General features: G+C 47.1%; 1 protein-coding gene and 1 long non-coding RNA gene across 10 annotated transcripts in view; one reads left to right on the top strand and one right to left on the bottom strand.

Moving 5' to 3' along the window:
- Epac (Exchange protein directly activated by cAMP) overlaps positions 1–20,293 on the bottom strand; it is a 514,493-nt gene that overhangs the window by 141,873 nt on the left and 352,327 nt on the right. Inside the window, exon 1 of one of the 9 annotated variants that reach the window (XM_075681979.1) lies at positions 18,433–18,893. The exons of the other annotated variants lie outside the window; for them this stretch is intronic. Coding sequence (XP_075538094.1) covers positions 18,433–18,583 — 151 coding nt within the window. The 5' untranslated portion in view covers positions 18,584–18,893. Of the gene's footprint in view, positions 1–18,432; positions 18,894–20,293 lie in introns of those variants that run through there. 9 annotated transcript variants of the gene reach the window in all.
- The window catches only part of LOC142572683 (uncharacterized), a 36,829-nt gene continuing 19,685 nt past the window's right edge, over positions 3,150–20,293 (top strand). The window contains exon 1 of the long non-coding RNA XR_012826124.1: positions 3,150–3,242. This is a non-coding gene — a long non-coding RNA (uncharacterized LOC142572683). The remainder of the gene's footprint in view (positions 3,243–20,293) is intronic.

The following is a 20,293-nucleotide window of genomic DNA, read 5'->3' as shown; positions in this document are numbered from 1 at the left end:
CCACACCACCACCCCCCCTCTCACGACATTGGGCGAGCACCACATAGAATGAGAGCGCAGAGATAGCGAGAAAGAGAGAGAGAGAGTGAGAGAGAGGTTGGGACATGAATAATAAAGAACTAGGGTTTGCTGCGATATTGGAGCGAACGTATATGGTGGAGCTGTGCACAAAGAGAAAATGAAGAAAGCGAAGCAAGGAAGACGAGCAGTGTTACATGGAACGTTAATTTCCACGGCGCAGGCCAGGCTGCATACCCGTTTCATACATTCCGACAAGTAGAAGAACGCGGGCTCATGCGCGGAGCGTTCTCGTCTATCAGTTCTAACAACATTCCATGAAAAACACAAGTCCACTTGTCGAAACGTTGGCTCCCGCTAATAGCTTGTTCTCGTTTTACTCAACGTTCAGTTTGGTTGTTCCCGAGGAGGAATAATGCGATACGGACGTTCTAGAAGATATGCTTTCACGCTGCAGGAGCAATGCCTTGTAGCCCACGGTCAGTAAAAAGCTATAAATACTAAGTGTGCTTAAATATCAATAACACGGAGACCGACCCACAAAAAGATAACACACAGATACATAAACACCGCAGAACATATAATCAATAACGTGCGCTGCTGTTACCCTACAGGAAGAAGTCCAAGCTCCCGTGCCGCACGTAACAGACATCGTGTTATTATTCAAGCGCAGGCACTAACGAAGGAAAATGTACCAGGTATACAAATTTTTAACGAATGCATTATTTAATTAATAATAATGTATTATTCCTCTAATGACAATAAGCTAGCTATTGAAGCAACCAATAAGGCAATCGGCTAGCGAAAGTAAATATTATTAATTAAATACTGCGTGTGTCAATCAAATGGCCACGATTTCGGGACAAATGCACTGATCATAATGAATCCAGATGAACAGGGGATAATCCCGCGCCCCGAATATCAAGCCTGCGCAGGAGGTCATTCATGGGAGAAGATGGTAAGTACCGAATCAATTCTGCAATATAGTTCAGCGCAATATTCGCCAGGGCAGCAATTATAGCCCGTCGAAAACAAGTGCTGTCGTTGAAACGTTGACTCCAGCCACATTCCTTATTCAACCACCGTTCGTCACTTCAAGCCTCCATCTTATCTTACTGTGAAGTCCTGTCTCGTTTAAATACAACACAATGCGTGGCACATGCTACGCTACCTCGAAGCGTCCTACCTCAGGCGAATGCTGCCTTCCACATTCCACATATTATACGTACCACGTTGTTACATTGGAACGAGTACAGCAAAATGAGTCGGCAACTTGAAATATCGATCGCGGAGACCAAAGCAACTGATCCGTCCACCGCTCCTCTATTATATAGTTGCGGAAATAGCAAACATAGAGGTAGCATTCGGCTACATCTATTTCGACTGCACACACACACACACACACGCACACACACACACACACACACACACACACACACACACACACACACACACACACACACACACACACACACACACACACACACACACGCACGCACACGCACGCACACACACGCACGCACGCGCACACACACACACACACACACACACACACACACACACACACACACACACACACACACACACACACACTAGCTCATCTGATTTTCTATACGCCTCTCACCCGTACGCACGAGTACAAAGATCGAACAAAGGCGCTACACTTCGTCACCTGCGTTAAAGCCAAATATTTTTTTTACAAGATTACAAAAGAAAGCAGGAGGACAGATGCGCAATTTCAAGCGAACGCGATAATCTAATCACAAGCACGCGCGCAGCTGACGCACCCTCGTTGCCCACGCTCTGATACTCGCGCAACGATCGCGCGCTGCCGGAGTTTTAAATTTGTCGTGCTAAGGAATGAGAAGGACAATAATTAACCGCACGCACACAACCCGACGCCCGACCCTAGCAGGGTGTGGAAGGTTACGCCTGTATTGCATTCTCTTTGCTAACGTAAAGCTTGCGAAATACGAGAAAGCACTCAAGATGACATGCGCCCACGTTAAGCCCCTCCCCCCCCCCCCCCCACCTCGGGACGAATTCACCAAACTTTTCGTTCGTAAGAGTATTTTCCATTAGTCGGCCACCTTCTCTAAAATAACGACCAGCGCCACGACTGGTTGAGATCTGCTCTTACGAAGAGTTCACGTGTAGGCATAGTTTCGTGAGTACGCACCGTCGTGTACGACAACTGTTTGTGCAGGTGTACGTGAAAGGTAACCGACAAGCCAAGGACTGCGAAGCACAACCTCCTTAGTCCCATAATAGTGTCCATGCTGAAGGCGAAGGACGTCGACTGCTCCGTGCTCTATACAGCAGAATGGAAACATCTGCATATATATATATATATATATATATATATATATATATATATATATATATATATATATATATATATATATATATATATATGTGTGTGTGTGTGTGTGTGTGTGTGTGTGTGTAAACAGCGACTAAAACACTCTTGTTCACATATCAAACACTAGCTTTTATTTCAAAGTTCAAAAGCCTCAGTGAAAGCACACATGACGTATTTACTGAATCTGCAAAGCGTTTGTTAAAATTTCTGTCTTGTTACAAATCCACCCTCCCCTGAAAAGGCGAGTAGGACGGAGAGAAGTTCGCGCGTGACTGAGGAATTAATCCGCACTCGTGCACGCTATGGTTCGACTCGGCGACACACGACGAGCTTCTCTAAGCGGCGATCCGTAGGACACGACCGATCGTTCCCTGGCTATACATCGGCGAGCCGGATAAGCCCTCTGAGATCGTCGCATAGCGCTCGGCGTCAATCGCTACTGCTCAGCTGAGTGCTTCGATGGTGGGCGGGAAAGAGGTGATAGGGGCGGCAAATGTTCTAGGAATCGCACGTGCTGGGGCCGCGGGCCTGGCCTGTGAGAGCGAGAGGGGGAGAGAGAGAATGGGAGAGGGGGAAGATAGACAACTGCCGTGCGTGTCGCCGGCGCACACCACGACGCTCAGCTGTTCGGCGACCTTGCGGCAGCCAGCTGCAGGAGCCGAGGCGGCAGCAGCATCAGCAGCAAAAGACAGGCGCCTGAGTGACAAACCCCGCAGCCCCGGCTGCTGCTTGCTGTGCCTGCGGCCGGCTGTTCGTGACTACGTGACTCCGACTACGGCGCCGAGTGGGTGTACGCGTCGCCGAACTTGGGAAGCAGGCGAGCGAGAAGAGGACTCATAGGCATGACTGTTGCCTCTTACAGGTAGTTAGGCCGGGCGTCGCTAATTGGCAATGGCTGTCGCGCTATTCTAGAAGTCCTTACCAGAAGGCGAAGGCAAAGATAAAAAAGCCAGAGGAACAGAGAACAATGCAAATGTGAACCTGCAGACGAAAGCTGGGGACGTGTGCCAGAAGCATGCTGTCCCACGTGGCGAGGAAGACATTTTGACACGCACATGAAAAAAAAAAAACAGCGATGATAGATGTTGCAGCTGAAAGCCAACAGCCAACAGAAGTAGGCAGGATAGCCAATGTGCTTGCTGTGCTCCTCCCCCCAATCGCGTTTCCTTCACTAGAATGGCCGCCACCAATCAAGCCAGGCTCGCACTACTTTGCGTTCTTCTTAACTAACGTCTTTCTTTCCATGTTCTCCTTTCCTTCTTAGTCCGGCGAGGTATATACTGACGTTTGTATAGTCAACAGAGATTCGGGTGCCTTTTCGGCCGAAGCCTAGCATCTAATGTGTCTGCGCTGCCACGCACAATCGCTTACTGAAACGGTTTCCCCGATAGTATCGCCCCAGCATTCGTGATCAGGTTTCGCTTAGGAACGCAATATTAGCCACCTGTAACACTGTTTAGTGATTGTTAATACCAAAGTTATTGCGTGGTGTCACATTATAACTGTTGTATAAAAGCTTTTCTTTTGCAGCAGCAGCAGAATTACAAGTTCTAAAACGAGTAATAAGCGTTTTCGTTATTCTATTCAGCCCTTGTATCACGTATTTTCTTCTTGGTGTTCTAATTTATATTTGCTTGCTTTTATTGCGATAGCAACTATAAGGGCACTCCAGGCGCATTTCTCCCGTCGGCGTCCCCGTGATGCTCCGTTTAAAGTCAAAGGGCGATAACATCGTCGCCGCGCGCCATATGCCATATGTGCGAGTGAAAACGTGCTAGGGTGAGCCGACGATGGTGGCTCAACCTCGCGCGCGCAAGGAAGCTCGGGGGGGGGGGGGGAGGGGAAGAGGGCGTTCTATTTCAGCGGCGGCTGCTTATGGTGCGGCCACGCGGGCCCTATGGTGATAGCGATCTGCAATGGGGACAGAGCGCGCCGAGTGTTGATAGCTTCGTGTGCACTGTGTTCTGCCCGCTTAGCTCGTGTTGAAGCGAGAGGCAGCACGAAGGTCACTTCGTTCGCTGCTACTGCCCCGCTTTCTCATTCCAGCGTTTTGGCAGCGAGTGGGCGAGGTCGGCGAGTGAGATGTGTTCATGGTCGCTCGCGCGTGACACCATGCTTGTTAATTTAGTTAGTAAGCAAATATTTGCAAGTTTATACGGCCGATAAAACTACTACCCTTACTTCACATATGGCTGCCTACTAATTTGCTATCGCAATCGTTACTTCGCCTTCTGGGCGAAGCAATTCTGGGAGACTTTTTTATAAGCTCTGTATTTTGACATTATCAATGCACCGTCCCCCATCACACTATGCTCGAAATAGGGGCCCGCGAGGAATAAATAAGCAAATAAATAAATAAACGTTGCTTTTCCAGGAGTCTTAGTAATCGCGCTTCCAGTTGAGCGTTTTGGAGCTTTAAACAATGACATACGCAGGACGCAATACCACAATGAAGCGCAAGAGATTGATTGTTACCCGATAACCACTATGCTAGCTATGCACATGGCCTCGCATAGGTTTCGGCAAACAGCATATCCCGCTATTTTGCTTAGAAAGGGAGATTTCGACTTTTCCTTCTCAATTCTGTATCGCATTTCTGGCCATGGGTACGAGATAAAGGCACGAGATAAATCGAACTTTATTGGGTGCAAGTAAAAGAACTGCAGGTGGTTAAAATTAATCCAGAGTCGCCCACTTCGGCATTCCTCACAGACAAATTGCTGCTCTGGCACGTAAAACCCCAGAAGTTCAATAAATCAGAATTCAGCGGTTGCCGCTTTCAAAAGCTCTGATACGATGATACGATCTGATGCGCGTTCATGCGCATCAGATAATTCACTTTAGTAATCGAAGTTACCCCTTCATTTCCAGCGTTCAGTCATAACTCTGCAGAGAAGTCAACCTCTGACACGCTACACTTCTTTACTTAGAATCAGAGGGGTACACAGAGTTCAAGTGCCGTTATGCTGTCCGCGCGCAGAGAACTTGTTTACACACATACGTCACCATAGTAACGCCTATAAAGCTGCATGCAGTAACCAGTGGCACCTTTTCCTGCTTCAAGGAACGAGACAATCCTGCTAATCATAGTCCCTCCCCTATCTCACACTACTAATTGCTGGCACGTGTTGTCGACGGACAAATATACAACGCTTCTCTTTTTTTTTCTCTCCCCTGTAATGGCTGCTGAGAACTAAACCTTCGATAGCCGGAATCCCTATAAGAGGGGAAGTAACGCGTTTTCCAGAAATGTTGCCTTTCTAACGAGATTTCGATAGCTTGCGCACTTACGTCGTTAGCTCCACTATGCCCCTGGTTAAATGACCGCGTCGTGTTCGGCTTGGCGCTTGATTCAAACTTAAGTGTTCACTAAAGCACAGTTTATATACTTAAAACCGCACGAAGCCAACTTATAAGTGTGGCGAGATCTTCGCTAGCTACTTGATGCCCCTTGCGAGTTCCATTGAAACGCTTATCACTCGGTCAACAACAGCGGTTGTTCTGTTGATCTCACAGCCCTTGTGTAACGTTCAGCTGTTGGCTACTTAAAGAACTTCACGGTGAGGCCATTACTACTGCTTGCTTCGCGCTCGCTACCAGAGGGCACCGAGCTGTATAGCACCGCTCGTTCTCCCGCTTTGGTAATTCTGTTGTTACTATAAGCTAAGAGCGATGAGCCACGTAGGAAGCTCTACAGTTGCCATCTGCGGTTGCGATAAATGGTGGTTAAAGAGAAAGCACAAACGAACAGCACGAGCTGTGTTTTGTATCAGAGCCCCGCGACGACAACTGCGTTCTGAGAAAGAAAATGAGTGCCTGTTTTTGTCTGTAGAAGAAAATTACGTTCTGCAGCTTCCCCGCCGTCCTCCGTCCATTTAGGGAGTGTGAAGCAAAAGAAACGAAAGTAAATAAATACATAAATTGGACATCAAAAGAATAAAGAAAGAAGAAAAATAACAGTGTAGTTCAGGCAAGTTTATATATATATATATATATATATATATATATATATATATAGAGAGAGAGAGAGAGAGAGAGAGAGAGCTAGTGCCTCCATATTCATGGTGGTGTATTATATCCGACTATTCAAGGTTGTGTTGTCTTATCCCCCCGCTTAATTTTTATTTGCTTACATCTGGCCCTGGCGGTATCCCTTTTATGCTACATGTGCAATGAGATGGAATCTGTGAATCATTTTTTTCTTTAGCCTGCCGGTGGCATTCGACTCAATGAACACGACTTTCGGGAATTCCGCTTCCTGTTTTTGGGCTGAGTTTATGTGTAGTCCTATTGTACTATCACTTGGAGCATTGGTGCTATAGGCTACCTGCTGTTATAAAAAAAATGAGTAGGCATTTGTTAGTTACCCCATTTCAATTATTATTATTATTATTATTATTATTATTATTATTATTATTATTTACTTCTTTTTTGTACAAAGATGACTACAGTGTATTACACATTATTATTATTTCATTTATATTTTTTTATCATAGAATCACTTGTTTCTAAGCCTAGGCCCGCAATGTACCATCAATCAAGAAATTGCTATTGTCACCCTCATAATCGCCCTGAGGGTCAATACTTGAACTGCGCAAACAAGACAGAGTGCGCCGCGACCAACACCAGAAAGCTCGCCCGCTCTTGCGGCAAAGCTGCGCTGGCCCTTCGGGTTCTATGGGTTCAATCTTCACCGCTTTATCAGAACCAGCGCGATTCCCCCCACTCTCATTACCCAGTCAGCATTGGCCTTTTCGGTGCAAGCGTTTGACAAGGTACCACACCAACGTCTACTACTAAAACTTTCTCTTGCGAACCTTCACCCCGACATTTTGCGATGGATTGAAGCGTTCTTGACAAACAGATCTCAGTTCGTTACAGTTAACAACCGCGCATCTAACCACCTACCAGTGACTTCCGGTGTACCGCAAGGATCTGTTCTTGGACCCCTACTCTTCTTAATATACATTAATGACCTACCCCTGCACGTGTCTTGCAACGTTCGTTTGTTCGCAGACGACTGCGTCATTTATCGAACAATTACTAGCACATCTAATCAAGACTTACTTCAGGAGGACATTAACTGTTTACAGCAATGGTGCGAGCGGTGGTTAATGGAACTTAATCCTAAGAAATGCAACTTGATGGTATTTTCTCGTCGGCGCGACCCATTTCCTTACCAATACACAATTAATAACATTCCCGTGTGTGCTGCGCAGTCTTACAAGTACCTAGGTGTTACTATATCTAACGACTGATCCTGGCGAACACACGTCAGTAACATCATTTCATCTGCTAACAAATCGCTGGGTTTACTCAAGCGTCATCTAAAACGCGCCCCCAAACCTGTTAAACTACTGGCCTACCAGTCAATAGTCCGACCAAAATTGGAATATGTATCCGCCATATGGAATCCGCACCGAACATATCTCATTAACGCACTCGAAGCCGTTCAAAACCGTGCCACAAGGTTCATCCATTCTAATTATTCATATGACGTGAGCGTGTCTTACTTAAAGAAAGAATTGAATTTACTTCCCCTTTGCACGCGCCGGCGCACTGGAACCCTTTCACTTTTCCATAAGTTTAATCACAGCTCGCTTAATCAACCACCCTATATCCTCCCCGCAGCCCGAACATCTCATTGTACACGCCACACTTTTCAAGTGGGCCGCCCTCGCATGCGCACTGCTACCTTTTCCGCCTCATTCTTTTGCCATGCCGCTACAGATTGGAACAATCTGCCCCACCAAATCTCCGCCATCATTTGCCCTAGTACATTCATGGAGAGTGTCACTGCGCACTTTTCACAATAGAAATGACTTGTGTTAATAGACTTATATGCTCGTGCAAGTTTAGTTTGTATTACTTAGTTCTATGTATTTGCGTTGACGTATGTAACCCTTTATCACATACAGTTTTTTGTTGTTGTTTGCGTGTTCACTTATGTATTATGCAAATTATGTACTATTGTATTCCCACCCCTTATGTAATACCCCTGTCAAGGGGTCTTTAAGGTAATAAAATGAAATGAAATGAAATGAAAATGAATGCTGAGCCCATATTGAGCGTAGGACGTGTAACCAACCGGTTGAAAAAAACAGAAATCTCTGTCGCAACTGCTGAAAGTTCTGTCGCAACTACAGAAATTTCTGTTGCGCGACAGTTCCCGACGTTTCTGTAGTTGCGACAGAATATTAATGAGATGACGACAGAAATTCCGACGTCGCAACAGAAACATTCTGTCGCGACAACAAGAGTTCTGAAGCCGCAACAAAAGCTTTCGATCGCGACAGCGATTCTGACGTCGCAACAGGAACTCTCTGTCGCGACGACAGACACTTTCTGTCGCGGCGTTAGAAATGTGCCAGTTCCTACCGCAACAACATAAGTTCTGACGCTGCGACAGAAGCGCTTTCCGTCGCGACGCTTGAAAATTGTAGGTCAGTTTCTCATCGGGTGTGTACACTGTATTATCTTACGCGGTATTCAATGGTGAGTTCTCTGAATCTGGAATGCTGATAGCAGGTATTAAAGTCAACGAAGCCAATTGTAATTTTGCCGTGACGACGAGGCACCAGCAATCCCCCTACCGGCTTCCTCAAAATGGGCCGCTGATCGAAATCAACGCATAGATCTGCGGCAACTGCTGCGTATTCATGTTGTCTTATTTTCCAAAATGCGACACATAGGCTTGCCGACTCGCACATAATATTAAGCTAACACATCAGTTAACTTTCCAGAAATATTAAATTATCTTTTGCCAAGCGGAAAAGAAGTATTGGGTTGCTTTGCACATCGCTGCGTGAAAATTGGTCTCGCTTGGGTACAGGCGAGACACAGGAGCCACCTCCTATACCTACAGGCGCTACCAATGCTGGCACAGGCACAGACACAGAAACCGGTACGCTGTCTAAGTGAGCACTTCTCCGACGATAGTTTATGTAGCTCTTTTGCACTGAATACAGAAATTATATGCGCGTTCAAAAGTGTAAAGAGTGAGAGATAGCTGTCGAAATTTAGCTGATATGGATATCTTCTTAACGGATATGGATATCGTAAAGCAAAGTCGATGTTATAGCACTTCACGGAGTAGTTTTCGATGGCAACAACACTTTTGCTCGTCTAGAGAGGAGATAATTGACGTAGCGGAGTGAAAGCGCACTTTGGCTCTCAGCGTACAAATGTAAACACCAGCTGGGACAGAGATTCGTACTGTTGACATGGTCAAAATGTACGAGTATCATCACGTTCGGCGTGGTGCAGTGCTGAAAATTTTTTTTTTACTTACTTGTTACTTGTTAATTTTTTGCACCAACAAATATATATAGTCATAAAGAGTGCTCTGTTGATATTTAATTAAATGATGACCAAGGACTACAGAACGTCAGACTACAGGACGTCAGACTAGAGGACTTCAGACTACAGGCGTCAGACAACAGACGGCAGACTACAGACGTCAGACAACAGACGTCAGACAACAGACGTCAGACAACAGACGTCGGACAACGGAACGTCCAAAAATGCGACAGATTGCAATTTTCTCTTGTGTTTTTCAACTAGGGAACGTCGCAAGGATGCTTGCATATCCGAACGAGTGGAGAAACGTAGCAAAACATGTCGCTTCCAGCTCCGCCCACGTGACTAAAGGATGACCACCGGCGAAACGTAATCGAATTTGCATACAACGACGTTGCGCAAGCCTTTGTGCCTATGAGATGAGCATTTATATGCGAACAATTTTAAACCAATGCAGGCACCGCACGTCACTTCTTCCCTACACACCATTATGATTCGTCTTTCACAAACTCTTTTGGTGCCGAGTAAACAAAACAAAAATTTCATATCAGTTCATTCACCTATTGAGCACCATACAACTGACATCCTTACAAGCGAGAACAAGTGGAACTGTAGCGGTGCCCCTCTTTCCCGATCGCCTCTGGTGTTGTCGCGAACGTAGTGCAATTGCAGACATTAACTTTTATTTCTCCAAGGCCCACTACAGCGAGCCAAAGCAAGATGAAACGCCTTGCGGGGAGGGAGGGGGGGGGGGAGGATGCACGTGTCTCTACTGACGTAGAGAGAGCCCCGAGAAACGTGACCAATTTGGAAAGAGCGTCTCAATGACGCCGAGCGAACAGTGAACGCAGACGTCGCATTTGTCTCACTCTTCTCTCGTCCGTAACGGGAAGCCCACTGCTCCTTCTTCATTACTTTTGAAGTTTTTCATTGATCTCATACGCGAGTTCTTTCTTTTGTTTCTTTTTGTCTTTTTCTCGCTAGCGTGCTGGCGCGTCACCTAGTGATAAGCCATAGGATTAGTCCTGCACGATGTCACTGTACTGCTTTGATCCCAGACTCTTTTGTTTCTGCAGTGTATACTTGTCTCTTAAGAGACGCACGCAAATAGCTAGGAAAAAAGGAAACTGACGACGACAGACGCGGCATTATAGCTATATGTAAAGCAGCCGGAAGAGAGAGACACAATAAAGACTAGCATTTACTGCACTGTAGAGGCATGCTTCGCAAGAGCCAAGGCCCTTTAATCTGAAGGAGGTTCGCGCAAGAATTGTCCGTAAGAGCAGAGGCCGGCCATTATTGTCTTTGAAACACGGGATCATTAACGAAGGCGGCTAGCCAACAGCAAGCAGCCCTGACGAGCGAGAAGCTTAGCGAAATCAACACCACGGGTCGAATTTAGAAGGCGTTTTGTTTATAAGTGCTCTTCAGTAAGGGGCGGAGGCTTTCGTTAACAATATGCCCAGCATCAGAATTTGTTGTCATTTCCTTTTGTCGACAGTCTTCTCTTTTTTTTTCTTTGCGTATGAGCTTTTTGGAGAATACGGGTCCTGAGGCCGAATGCATAGAGTTTCTTCTTTCTTTTTCGCAAGTGTTCTTTGCAATAAACCGGTCACCTTCGATAATAATAATTCCGGCATAAAGATTTACTGGAATTTTCTCTTACAAGCAATCCTAGCGTAAAAGCTTTCGTCAAATAGGGACCTAGTTTTTTTTGCTTTTCTGCCTACGTTTGCTTAACGGCGAACATCATATATTTCAGCAGGCACAAACTAAAGCCACGGGGCAGACTTTCCGTAACTGACGTCTTTCGAAGGAGCAGGAGGATTGTTGACGGCAGGACATCTGTAGAGTTTGCATCAGAGGCGATATCCTATGAGCGAAGCATGATACAGAGAGAGCAAGACGAAGCCACTGATACAGGCGGTGTATGCGCTTGGAACCGTATTACTTAAAGAGGGATATATAACAAGCGGGAATCAACCGAGACCTTTGCACAATATTCCATTTCGCACCGCCTTATAAACTCTCGAGAACGTGCCGGGCTGGGAACTGTCAAATCTAACTGCTCTTCATCTTAGAAATGCATCCTGAGTAGTCGAAAACAGAAAAAAAAAGGAAAAGCAAGAAAGGAAGAACTCATGGCCGTCTTCGCATGTGGAAGCTCCCCATCCAATTGGCTTAAGCTCTAGACGCACCGAATGTTTCGAAATGCCGGCTCCCATAAAGGGGCACCCGCCCCCCTTCACCCATGATTCTGTCTTTCCTTTCGCAAACGGTTAGCCCGAGGTTATGATTTCGTAAAGGGGATATATAAGCGGGCTCTCCAATTCCTCGCACGAGCGAATCCTAGCGGATAATATTTTCTTCTTCGTTACGTTTTTTTTTATTTTTTTGCTTTTTTTGTCTCTCTTCAAGAGTGTCTCTTTCGCACGGTCATACGTTTGTTCGCGAAGGAGGCGAAAATCGAACGCAACGTGCGACATTCCACCAGGACACCCGCTTCTCCTCCGATAAGAGGAAAGCGTTCACCGAAACTACATTTGACCCAATTCGAGCAGTTTTGAAACGCCGATTCAACGCTATCGATGAAAATCTAGCCTCACGCGGTTCGCAAGCGATGACCAAGACTGTGATCTGAAAATCACCCTCCCCGCTGGCGAAGAGGCTTTGCGCTGCGCTGCTGTGCTCGAGCCGAGGGCGCGGGATCGAATCCCGGCCACGGAGGCCGCATTTTTATGGGGGCAAAATGCAAGAACACCTGTGTACCATTCATTGGGTGCACGCTAAAGAACCCCACGTGGTCAAAATTAATACGGACTACCCCACTACGGTGTGCCTCATAAGCGTATATAGTTTTCGCATGTAAAATCCCTGAATTAATTTTTTTTTATCTGAAAATCTATGCGCATAATATGGCAGAGTAAATTGATTCGGCTGGATGGCGAGCTACTTCTGAATCGCCGGGATCTTCATGGGACCGATTTAGCGCCTGATTCACACACCCATCATTTGCGTCTTTCCGTCACCATCCCGTCATCGGCACGTCACCGCGTCGGTAACGACAGAGTTGTTTTCTCGCAGTTTACCGCTCAAGGACAGGACGCCAGCGAGGCTTAGAGAATCGGCCAGAGTCCGCGGCCGGTTCGGCCGTTTCTGAGGAGAAATTGTCAAGGAAACGCCCTCCCGTGACGAACGCCGGTACCGTCACTGTGGCCGGACGGGACGGCGTGGATAACGGGTATCCAAATCAGGCCTAAGAGACGTCATGTGCTGGAACGCATCATTGAAAAGGTGCTGGGACGTTTACCGCAAATGCGGTTCAAGATAGCTGAGCGACCGACCCCGAAAAACGTGGACCCACGTTTACAAAAGAAAGCTCCTACGGTAGTACTGTTCGTAAAAGCAGATACTAGACAATCCTGATGTTGAACATGTAATCAGCGAAGGCGACTGGCCAATGGTAAACGGCGGTTACGAACAAAAGGGATGGTGCATTCAGCCCGTCGCGATTTCTGGACGTGTAACTTAAGACGTGATGGTACAAGGTGCTGGGGATTTCCAACTGAAAGGCCCACAAGCCGGATATATAGAACTCCGCGAATACACAGACAAGAATTATGTAAGTCCTTTCTTAAGCGTGAGCTGCCATTAGGCTTTTATATAAAGTGTCGATCCTTAGGAACTTCCACCTTGTGGTCCAGTACGTCAAAAAAGTGTGCACTGTGCAGGTAACTTCACCTTCGTCACTATAGCGTATATTTATGTCTCTACCACTTAGCAGCTGAACAAAAAAAAAATTATTGCCACTACTGAGCGTGATTTGCTGTTGTAGTGTTAACAAAATCAGGATATCTGACATGTTAGTTTGTTCGCTTTATGACCAGCAGAGGCGAGAAATGTTTGTCAAGATCAAAATAATGCGGAGACCTGCATTCTCTTCAGGGGATATTGTGTTTTACTATGTGTCTTTGTAAGCATTTTTCGCACACATTTCTTTCACGTATACTCTGCTACTGCCTACTTGACGGGGTGGCGATGTCTGCAGTCAAGCGGCACAGCAACGCTGTTTCTTTCTTCGCTGACCTCAGTTTTTTTTTTTTGTAAAGACTGGAATAAATTGATTGTTTGATTTTTTTATTGAGTCTTGAACCGTGGCTATCTCCATACATTACAAGGAAGGCATTGTGAGATGTCTAGAACGTTCTCGTTTCGTGCAACGTTTCTCTGAGATACAGACAGTGTATATGATTTTAAACTTTACATTTATTTTTTATTTACTATTACTATTATTTTATTTTACACTCTACTGCATTGCGCATGCGTCTGACGTTTACGTTTATTCGCATTTATTCAACATTGCGCCTAAATGTGACATCGCGTCATCCGCCATTTGTTTCTTATGCATTTCGCTTTTTCTTTCATTTTAACCGGTATTATTTTAGAAATTGTTCATCTCTCGTAGCGCCGCAGCTCATATATATGTGAAAGGGATCATCAGCAAGCACGTGCTTCCAGACTATCCATCTGATCCCCTAGCTATAAATAAATATCTCGTACTCGAAATCCATCGATTCACTGAAGGGCGCCTAAGCGAGCGCGTTCTGTACTCCTCGGAGTCAAATCCAGTGGCCATAAGAACAAATGCAGCTGGGGACGCAATGCACGACATGTCACGACACGATCGGCGAAGCAGAATAGCGCAAGTCCCACCCTGAAATACAGAAAGTTCGTGTCCTTTACCCCCTACGCAACAAAGAGCTGTGGGACGATGCCCTCCGCGACGGACCTCCCGAGGTCCTCCGGGCTGTGATACAACGGGCTCGAAACATCGCCGGAATCATCTTAGGGACCCTGGACTGAGGGTTCCTCCCGCACTGATCTCGCCATTCAAATATTATTAATAAAGGTGTTTTACTCTCTCGTGTGCGAGAGGCGTGCGCCGTAGCCACCACCTCAAAGTGCGAAGGTCAAGAGCAATGCTAAGCTTGTGAGACGCACGCACAAGGTGAAGAGGGTTCGTGCGGGATGAGAAAATAAATAATGAGGAAAACGGTTCAGTTAGGTCAACAGCAGAAAAGTGACACGACATCGATTAAATAATTGAATTGTGGGGTGTTGCGGGTCGCAAGGACGATTTCGTTATGAAGCACGCCGTATTGGGGCTCTCCAAATTAAATACGACCAGCTCAGTCTTTCTTATTTTTTATTTTATTTTATTCTTTAAAGTCGTGCACCCAATGCACGATACACGACAAATGCTGCCGCCACGATCGAAATCGAACAAGTGATAGACCTCGTGCTCAGTAGTAGACTAACGCGACAGCAGCTGAGCTATACCGCGGCGGATTGATGTTCAAGCCATTGATGTTCTCCATGTAAAGAAAAACGGGATGATAGGTTGACACTGTCACATCTCCTCGCACTTGGAATAATAATAAAACAGCGTAGACAAAGCGGCACGTCAAAGTCACTTTCGGCGCGTCTTACGAACCCGCTCCAACTATACTTAACATCCGACAACGTTAGTTTTTTCTGCCTGCACGCGAAGCACAGGAGATGCGCAAAGGTATCCGCATTTCGTCTGTGCTCGCCCCACGCGCTTATCACGAGTTGCGTCAAATGAACGAACGCCCCGACACCAAGCGATAGGTGGTGGTGGTGGTGAACATTTGTTACTTGAGCCTTTTTTCAACATTACTTGTGAGGAGGCTCAGGAGCGCGTAAGGTGTCGGGGAGTTTGTGGCCCTCGGCGACCCTCAGAGGCCAGTCCACCAGCCGTATTTGGTCGGCTGGGTTGGAGCTAGACACCGCGGTCTCTCATCCCTCGACGTCGGTGAGTTAGGTCTTTAAAGTCGGGCACCCAATGCACGATACACGACACCGAAATGCTGCCGCCGCGATCGACTCAGAGGGTGGCTGGAGCTCAGGGCATAAGAACATTATGTGATATGGGTATGCCGCAGGTCGCAACCGCGCTCCATATGGTTTAGCAGATCCATGAATGCAGCCGCCATTGAACGTATACGACGCTGAGAATGCGTTATGCAGGTGGCGTATAAGGAACATCTCGGCTAGTATAGAAGTGCTGCCTTGGTTGCTGCCTTTGGTATTCCGAGGAATATGTAACAACACGATGTCGATCGGGGCTAATTGGTAGACGTTCAAAATGTAAATATCTATAGGGGCAAAAACACACGTGCGAGACAGGTGAGGGAACGGAAAACTGACCGGAAAGGGGATTCACTAAATAGTGGACACAGATGGTGATATACGTATAGTTAATTTCTTGCGACATCCGTGATGTACGCTATTTCTGATGACATCTGCTGAGCATACACTGGAAACCGTGTAACTATACTGATAGAATCCATTTGTCTAATAAAAAAAAAATCAGTTTCGAGTGAAGCGCCCCTCCTGTCAGCGTTCTGTTGCCGCGCTTTTCTAAAGTGCGCGTCCCCTTGCGCTTCAAGATCTTGCAATCGTGTACAGAGACGCGGCGCCGCGTTGAAGAAGTCGGCAATAATTTTGTTCAGCTAGGGTTTCGTAACCGCGCGTTTAAGCGGCATAGCTACATGATCATTTCCGCGTACTGACATCCTCAGAGTGCGCTTCAACCTATATAGCTTCGAGCTTGGCGGCAGCCACTATAGCCAAAGCGGCGGGTCATGACGGTTGTGTCGTGCTAGGTATACGTCTTGATTACGGTACATTCGGTGCAGTCGCATGCACGACGGGCGTTCTCTTTCATCCGAATTCACGCCCTAAGCATTGAGGCAAAAACCTTTCCGATTTTTTCCGCGTGTTCGATCAGGGGTTTTTAAGATGGCAATAACGCAAATGAAGCGCGCATTCGGAGGCGCGTCACCGCGTCGTACGGAGGACGCTCGGGCATTGTGTCTCTTGCGAAGCACTGCCGGTTGTTTTGACGAAGACATGCGCTGCCATACGCCGACATGACTGACGGACAAAGAAATGGCATCACAACAGGAGCAGACAAAAGACATAGAACTACACCATCAAAAACAAAAAGAAAGAAAGAGAACGGAACGTGTGAGTCAGTGTTTATACGTCGTAAGCAGGAGAACGCACGCTCGCGATAATTTTCGAATTCTGAACGAAAGTGCGGTTTGAGGGAGGAAAGCAGAAATACGAAAGCTAGGGGGATCAAACAGACGAGCGCCCGATTTGCTACCCAGAGTATTGGGGGTAAGGGAGAGGTGAAGTACAAGGAGGGAAAGAAGGAGAGAAAATACCGTTGAAATATTTAAACGGATATGCCAACTTGCATCGATTATAAGACAAGCTCACGTCTTGCTCTCGAATCGCAGCTTTGACATGCTACTTATTGAAGATTCGCCGAGTCAGACATCCAGGAGAAACGCGCCCCCTAAAGATGACCGAGTCAGCGGCCGAGGATCTCCGCGAGCTGATATTAAAGTTTCAATGCGATCGATTCAACATACACGTATTGTACCAACCGTTTTTCTGATTTTATCTGTCATGTTTTTTTTTTTCTGTAAACCCCATTTTAGCTAGAATGTGGTGTATTTCTCAACGGGCTTCGAACGAAGGATGTTCAGACTGATATACAGTACGAAACCGAAAAGGAAAGCTGAAACCGCCGATACACGCAAACGTGCATGCAATCGTTCATTCCCGAACGTCGAGTTCAGCGCAGCTGCCGTCTTTGTAAAGTAACGTGCCTTCAGAGCCCGAGTGAAATGACGTGAGCGTGTACTTTGGAAGGCTTTTTTTTTTTTTCTCCAACGATGAAGCTAGTAAGCACTGGGAAAGGCTTGAACTATACGCTATGGGGCTCCGACTAGCTAGCGGACGTCATGGAAGTGCCAGTCACAACCTCTCACGTACGATACGGTGCCCCTAGAGGAAAGCTTCCGTTCGTTAAACAAATTGGAGGCTAGAACGATCGGTAGAGCTCGTTTTCGGAAATTTCGCTTTGTCGCTCGGAAGCGGACTGCATTCATTTGGAACCATGGATCAGTCAGAAAGAGGCCACGCGTGAAGAGCCCAGTTCGGTGGACGAACGCCTGTTCGCTTGCCAACAGTTTGAAAACAAAGTTAGAGAAACTATAGAACAAGCGACAAGGCAAACTCATCGTAAGTTTGTTTGGCTGCTTGCAAACAAACTGTTGACGTGTCGGGCATTATAAGAACGTCATGTGGGCGCAACGTCGAACATTCACCACCAGTCGTGGATCTACCCCGAAACAAGGACTGCCAGAGAAAGGATACTAGGCACTGTTCAGCTACGAATGGATCAGACAGACAGTTATATGCGCTGGCTTATGGTCGAATAAGTTCGCTAAGCCACTACTGCAATGTACACATGACCGGAGCCACCACGCTTTCGTTGAAATACCTATGTCCCACGGCAAGCTTCACGAACAAAAAAGTGAAGGACTATTAAAGGAGACAGAAACGACGGCTCATACATTCAAACTATATTAAAGAAGAGAAAAGAGAACAGTTTAGGAAACAAACCACTCTCGCCGGAAAATATTGCACAAATTTCTCGCAGTGGCTCGCCTTATCGCTAGGAGCTTTGAGGCTTAGTGAGAGTGAACAATAACGCCTTCTCTCTCAGTATCAGTATGTAGCCTCGTCAATGCTCGCACATAGCGCTCTCGTATTGGCCGGCATCTCGGCTGCCTGCACGGTCACAGCTACGGGGCGCGCACTCGCGGCGCTGCCGGCGAGCAACAAACACACACGCAGGTGCATTGTCTCACCCCAGTCGAAGACGACATCGGACGAAGAGGCCTTCCTGCTCTCCGCCGACGACAGCGGCGTGTTCACTTTGCGCGGAGCGTACAGCTGGCTCAGGTATCCGTACAGACATCCGCTGCAATGCTGCAGGCAGCCCTTCAGGCAGGCTGCCATCGCTTGCCACACGCACACCACGCGCTGGAGTCGTTCTCGCAAACAGAGTATCGAACAACCACAACAACAACGACACACTCACGCACGCACGGACAAATAAATCACTACGAATCACTCGGAAAGTGCTTAAAGCGAAACCAAATGGGAAGGAGTATCGAAGTCGTTCTTCTTCTCCAAAACTGCCAGCACGGAACGGGGGAGGTTACAGCGCGGGCTCGCGCTCCTACAACTACGGCGGCCGCAGTGGCACGCGCGCTGTGAGCTGCCGCGCCGTGCACCGGCAGCACTTCGGCGCCGGCCGCAACGAAATCGAAAGCGGAGTCGGAGCGCCGAAGCAGCTCCCTCGCAGGCGCTCCCCTCCCTTCTTTTCTTTTCTTCTCTCTCATTCGCCAGCAGGCGGCGGGCGCCGATTTTCAGAAAGGATGAAAGTGAAAGAGAGAGCACTTATCCCGTTAAACGGAGAGCAAGAAGGCGCGTGACGTCGTACGACGTCACGAAGGTGCGAGAAAACTCCGAACGAAGCGGTTCAGCAGCGCGCCAGGTTGTGGAAAGAAAGGGAGAACGCGCGCTCTCCATTTCTCCAAACGTTACTCTCGCAGGGAAGCTGCTCGTAGCGTTGCCGTAGCAACGCGCTGAGGACGCCGCCGCTTCTGCGGCGGCTCTGCTTTTGATTAAACGCGCGGGATCCAGGGCGACGACTTCCGCCCACTGACCGGCTACCCACGTCTCGGTGTTGACACTTGACCCGGCGCGGAGACAGAACCCCGTGGCAAGGAGATATCTTGACGACACCGTAGGAGCCTTGGCGTAGGCGGCATATAAGGAGGGAGTAACTTAGGGGGCGGAGACGGGGTGAGAAGTTGGGAGGGGGCGGCGGAGGTTGGCGGAACAATAGCAACGCAAGTGAATGAAGAAAGCTGTTTCTTCTATCTTCTCAAGTTGCCAGATCACGTAGGCTCGCCAGACGTCATGCATGGATTCGGGGATTTCGAATCTAAAGGTTGTGTCAACAAGTCGCATATTCAAACGAGAGGCACGCTATAGCGTGCGCTTGGTCTTTGTTTCCTTTCTCTGTGATACAGATGTCATGCTAAAAAAGAAAAGAGGCAGCTTTCGTCAGACACAACAAAGGACTGAAGGAAAATGAAAGAGCTAACTATAGTGACTTCCTAAGTGCAGAAAGAAAACTGATTGCCGGAGCAGTCGGTTCTTTTGTAGCTTACGAATATGCGGATATTGGTACTGCGGTTCATTTAGAATTAAGAAACAGTGCGTGAAAATGGAATAGAGGCGATCATTAATAACGACGCTGGCTCTCTCTCTTTCCTTTCTTTTCTCTTTCATTTTCTTTCTTTCGCTTCTTTTTCTTTTTTTGCTTTCTTGTTTAACTTGTGCACCTAGTAAAGCAGGCTTTTTATCCGAAGCAAACGTCCCAAGTAACCTGCAGATGTACTACAGCAAAAAATACATCGCTATTTTCCTGGGCGAGCCTTGATAACCTTCGACTCTCGAATACGGTTCTCCGCCTTTTTTTCTTTTTCTTTTGCCTATGACCCATCCGTCCCGTTACCCTTTGGAATAAAGTCAGTACAACATAGCCGAAGCCGAAAAATATCAAGAAATGCAGTAACGTCGCATAAGGGATGAAGACGAAGACGGTAAAAGGAGCGCGTTTATTTTGAATACTGTTCGTAGGAAGTTCGACGGAAC

The sequence above is a fragment of the Dermacentor variabilis genome, chromosome 2 (assembly GCF_050947875.1).
Source record: "Dermacentor variabilis isolate Ectoservices chromosome 2, ASM5094787v1, whole genome shotgun sequence".
Classification (NCBI taxonomy): Eukaryota; Metazoa; Arthropoda; class Arachnida; order Ixodida; family Ixodidae; genus Dermacentor; species Dermacentor variabilis.
Note: the sequence above shows the minus strand (reverse complement) of the source record. Positions and strands in the feature narration are given on the sequence as shown.